Source organism: Cupressus sempervirens, chromosome 11 (genome assembly GCF_028749045.1).
Source record: "Cupressus sempervirens isolate cs-2001-9-10 chromosome 11, ASM2874904v1, whole genome shotgun sequence".
NCBI lineage: Eukaryota > Viridiplantae > Streptophyta > Pinopsida > Cupressales > Cupressaceae > Cupressus > Cupressus sempervirens.
Window position 1 is genome coordinate 467,855,677 of NC_143128.1, and position 5,629 is coordinate 467,861,305.

At 37.9% G+C, this 5,629-nt stretch overlaps 1 protein-coding gene across 1 annotated transcript; it reads right to left on the reverse strand.

Annotated features, from left to right (window-relative positions):
• Positions 1–3,207: 3,207 nt before the first annotated feature.
• LOC149530409 (Lung seven transmembrane receptor family protein) lies at positions 3,208–5,150 on the reverse strand. Its single transcript, XM_089811754.1, has one exon. It carries the CDS (start codon positions 4,901–4,903, stop codon positions 3,596–3,598), a length of 1,308 nt encoding a protein of 435 aa, XP_089667880.1. The 5' UTR covers positions 4,904–5,150; the 3' UTR covers positions 3,208–3,595.
• Between the last annotated feature and the right edge of the window lie 479 nt (positions 5,151–5,629).

Sequence of the window (5,629 nt, forward strand, 5' to 3'; positions counted from 1 at the left end):
GGGACAAGTTCTTAGGATGGGTGAAAATGGATCTCATTAAATGAAAAGACAAGTCTATCATCGGGATGACTGGACGCTGGGACAAGTTCTTAGGATGGGTGAAAATGGATCTCATTAAATGAAAAGACAAGTCTATCATCGGGATGACTGGACGCTGGGACAAGTTCTTAGGATGGGTGAAAATGGATCTCATTATTGGGATGGCAAGGGGATAGCCAAGGGATGGCGTCAAGAGGATGGGGCAGTGAGGGTGTTGTATAGTGTATATATAGAACTTGAGGTGCTTGTTATCAAATGAAATTTCAGTAGAACATACCAAATTAAAATACTTGAACATAGCAAAATAGCAACATGGACTAGAACCATTGAACATTCAACATAGTAACATACTACATGCTCAATAATAACAATCAAAATTCAAAATTCAAATAGAAATCGAAGTACCCATTCCAGTGGTAGCATGGATGCAAAATGGCAGAGGTGGGGGTACTTGGGTATGCAAGTACCCAATGCAAGGTCTTCTCGAGGGCGGGTACTTCAAGGTTTGGGAGGCAGGTGCGAGTCCCCATATTACACTAAAAAAATCATTAAAAACGTCAATTTTTTTTATGGTTTTAAGTTGCTCGATTGGGCTGCCTGATTTTTCCAGCCGATTCATGCTGATTCATGCCAAGAAATCACCAATTGGATTCACTGATTCACAAAAATATTACCTGGCTTGAATTGAACCGCTGAATCACATGAATCGCCGTGATTCTCGTTACTCTGTGTTATAGTGAAGGAATTTAAAATACGGTAAAAAAACAGTGATGATCCAAAACTCTCCAGCTAACATTGTATAATCTTATAAATATCGACCACAAAATGCAACCGAATTAAAAACTAAGACCTACAAATTATTAATGACCAATAACCAATTACATAAGCAATTGGCAAACAAGTTCCAAAAAGCTCCAAAGAAAAATTGCTACAATTCAGAACAATCAGATATTTGAAGAACCGTGGGGAGAAGAAAAATTAATCATGAAACCATACAATCAAAATGGACAGCATGCATCCACAAAGGGGATATACACGAGCTAACATAAATTTCAAGAACAAAAATGTCCAAACACATAAAAGATGATTGTAATGGATTTTAACTCAAGCCTGTTTGATAACAGCAACGCACACCATAACCACAAAATCTTCCCCACATAAATTAAGAATATGGAAGAAAAACCCAATACACGAGTAAAGGATGCTTATATGGTAAGCGACCATGCAAATGGAATTCACATACAAACATCACCATATTATGCATGCCAGCAACACAATATTAATAATTACAAGATAGCTAGTTAAATTGATGAGAAGTACAGTTTGTTACTCAACCTTATGTGCCTAATAGTGTACCAGTTTAGATTGTGCCAAAACCAACCATGTTGCATAAAAAGAATTGAAGAGATTTACACTACACTTATAATTGCCAGTTTGGTGCAGGTCCAACTACTACTAAAGCATGCCGAAAAGAGTGTTCATAGTACAAACCGTTGACTGAAAATGCCCATGTACATATGCCCAATCAAGGGTGTGCATTCAGGGTCTGTTTGGTTCGTGGAATTTAAAAAACCGGGATTTCTACAAACCTTGGTTTAGCCAAATCAAGATTTTGCAAATCTTCATTCCGATTTTGGGGATTTTACTTGAACCGTTTGTTTCACTCGTAAGATGCGTGTGAAGACATTTTTTTGCTTATGCATGAAATTGAATACGAATTTCAAAAAGTAGTCCAATCTATTGTTTTTACACTCCTTAAAAAACATAACCAGGTTTTGATTTTCAATTCCTACTTGCTAGTAGGAAGTTGGAAAACCTAGTTTTGAAGCAAAATTGGAAGTCCCATATGCTAATTCCATTTTGTCAGTTTTGAAACAAACGCAAAAGGTTTCAAATCTGAATTTTGAAAAATCCAATTCCTGTCATCTTCCAGGAACCAAACGGGCCCTCAATACATTATATACTTGTTCCAATTACTACTATACTCACCATCCACAATATAGAAAATGATATCAATCTTAGGCATGTCATTATAGCATCTCATCATTTGAATATCCCGTTTGGTTGCTGGAATACAACTGGAATAGGAATAAGAAATTAGAATATGATTTATATTATTTGTTCGGTGCATGGAATAGGAATAGGGAATAGGATTACGTATTCTCATTTTAGCCCCAAAATGAGCTTTTGTCCATTCCAAAAAATACCTGTAATTTTCAAATCCGCTTTGACTTGGGGTGAGCGCTAGAACTTTGTTTTCAATATTTTCAAATATTTCAGCGATTTTCCAATGGCGCCGATTGCATCTTCAGAAATATTCTCAAATGGCGCCGATTGCAAGTTAACCCTATTCCAATTTAAGCTTGCATAACCAAACAAGGAATAAACAAGATTGAATTGCATTCTTCCATTCCTATGCTTCATTCTCCATTCTCATTCAAATTTTGTATTCTAATTCTCAATTCCTACGCTTGCAACCAAACGGGCCCTAATCTTGAAAGTTGAAACAATAGAAAATCGTGAAAGCATTTTCAACAATCAAATAATGTCTATGCAGATGGAAAAAATCCCTATCAATTAAAATCCACATGGTATCTCTATACGTCTTAAAGCACCCAACTGCATCAATCAAATAAAATAAACATATAGGTCTTGCATCTAGTAAAAGACTGAAACAATCTCCAAATTGTAAGCATTACCAGAAGAAAAAAAAGTCAGCAAATCTAAAAGAAACCAGATTACTTATTTTGTAGCAGCACAAATTTCTCATATACAATGCAGAATAACGACTCAAGCTCAGATAGCATTACAAAACGCTCAGGACCACCATTATTTGTGTTTGGCCTCTATTTTCAAATGCCAAAGGCAATATCTACTATTAAATACACGAACACAGCCAGAAAAGGCCCTACTGGCCACTTGCCAGCTGTCTTAAGATACATTCATGGAACAGAAACATAGACCAAAATAAACCTAATTTGTCACGCTTAAGTCTACACTGTACTTGTTCCAAGATCTCCAAATAATCATTCTATCAGAATTATAAAAGTAATGACGCAGAGCTTGAGCACTGTAAATCAATGTCACAGTCTCGAAACCATAGGTATGGCAGAAGACACTAATTTTTACAGAACACTAAAGCTAAAACTTAAAACACTTAAACAGGCAGAACCTGAAATTTCAAAGAATTTATTTTATAAATGGCGGTAATACATTAAAATTAATATAAATTAACTATCAAGTTCAGTGAACATCACCACAACTTTATATGCCACATTCCACCATTCCCTGTCTATGGCGTCTACTTTCAAATACAGAAATCAATATCTACCACAGATAAATGGAAAACCAAAACAAAGAAAAAAGGCAAAAAGAAAAAATCCTTCTACACAAGGATCCTTAATCAAAACAGAAACTTGTAGCAGGTTAACCCACCTCGGTTAATCCCTGAGCAATACTTGAATTCCAAGGTCCTTTGGAGGGCCAGTTAGAAGAATTACAACTACCGAGCATCTTGATCCAGATCTGCACAAGGGTTCTTCAAAAAACCACCATCTTACAACTCAAAGTCGTCATCCATCTTCAATGCCTGCGCGGCAGCCTCCTCCTCGTCTTCATCTATGACAAAATAAGGATTGTGTCCTATAGGCTGGAACTTGTAACCGGTAAACACATAAAACCCAAGTGTTGCCAATTCTCCAGCCAATATACTAGTCCAAGCATACTGATAAGCGGTAATGGTAGCCAGGGCATACACCACAACCCTGGTAAAATAGATATAACCCACCACCACTATATAATACTGCCTGAAAAGCGTCAATTTCATCAGATTGACCGCAGCCTTACCATCTGTATGAGCAGCCTCACGCAAATTCTTAATAGACCAGACAATCGGGAAGAGAACAGCGCAGCAGCAGATCACATCCACAAGCAAAAGCATCTGCTTCCAGGCAAGCCAGTCTTTAGCATACGGCCCAGTCTCATCGATCACAACCGTGGCGATGTTAGCAATAACTTGCAAGGGAATGACAACCATCAAGACCTTTTTCTCCTTCCCCTGAAGATAGGGTTTCAAAAACGACCAGCCCGTGCCAATCAGGACAATTAGAGTAAACAGCATAATTCCCTTTAGAAAGCTGAAGATATAAAACAACACATCCCATCCATGAGCAGTGCCGGTTCTCTTGATATAAGACTTATCTTCTGCCTCACAGATCAGATTTAGGGCTTTGAGGCAGACCAGGGCAATCATAAAGACATGGATCTGGTAGGCCGTAGCTCGGTGCTTAACCACGACATAGATCCAAACCCCAGACAGAACCAAGTATATCAAAAACAGGATAAAATAAAGCCTGGGAAGCACAGTTTCACCAGCAGAAAGATAATCTCTAGCCCCATTCCCACCCTCTAGATTATACATAACAGTTCTCACATCCATAGAAACAAGGGTTTCCGGAATGCAATTGGCAAAGACAAGGGTATACTGATTGGCATCGAAATCATGATAGTTAATGTTAGCGGCGCCATTTTGAAGATTATCAAAAGTGAAAACGCGCTTGATGAGCCTACTATCGAGGACGCAGTGGATCTCGCCGCGCTGGAGCTCATGAAGGACATGGATCCAAGCCTCTCGCGTGCTCAGGAAGAAACCCATGTGAGATGGATTGACTTCTTTTGCAGCTTTGTACGACGCATCCTTCACAGTCATTTCCAAGTGCCCTCTGTGCGTGAACCCGAACTCATCGAACGGGATGATTGACCTCGCATCCAATCGAATCTCCGAAACCCTAATTTCTCCTGCGCAAAAAGGCGCTAACAGTATGAGAGCCACAGCCCACACTGCCCCGATCGCCATTGCTGACATTATTCACCAGATCTGCGCCTCCGAGAAGCGGCTATTTATGGAAACTACCCCTGTTCAACAGCGTTACAACTCCCCTCGCTTCGACAGATTGGAAGTAAAGGGAACAAAATCTTTCCTTCCTATATGCGAGATCTCCTTGAATCTTAACTATCATCATTAAAATGATGCTTTTTCCCCATTGAGGAACTACCAACTTCTATGATGGAACCATCAATTTTGGGTACACTAGAGAGAAGATGGGTGGGTTGGTTTAAAAAAATTAAATTAGGGTATAAAAGAAAGGCAAAGATGTCATGCAACTAAGATTATGGCTTTCATAAATTTTATATATTTTATTGCTTATCTATTATTAAAAAATAAAATTGGACTATAGAATCTGTAGATTTGAGTGAGAGTTATAAAAGTAGTAGATCTAGTTGAAAGAAAAAGTTTGGCTTCAACTTATAAGCATGGCAATATATGTGTCGCTATAACTTAAAGATAATGTAGACTACATATGGAAAGGATATCTTTGACAATAATAGTGTGCTTCTTTATATTTAATTACCTTGTGTAAAATTTTGAAGGACAACATTAATACTAAAATAAATGATGGCATTTAACTTTGTGGCATACACTTTTCACCTCTTGAGTGTGAACTAGAAGTGTAGTAACCTAAACTTTAGGCTATAGATAATATGATTGACTATTAAAAAGTATCAATTTCCTTAATGAAGAGGAATTTCT

What these genes read in the sequence shown, in the direction of transcription:
- LOC149530409 (XM_089811754.1), bottom strand. Translation starts at nt 4,903, where the DNA reads ATGTCAGCAATGGCGATCGGGGCAGTGTGGGCTGTGGCTCTCATACTG.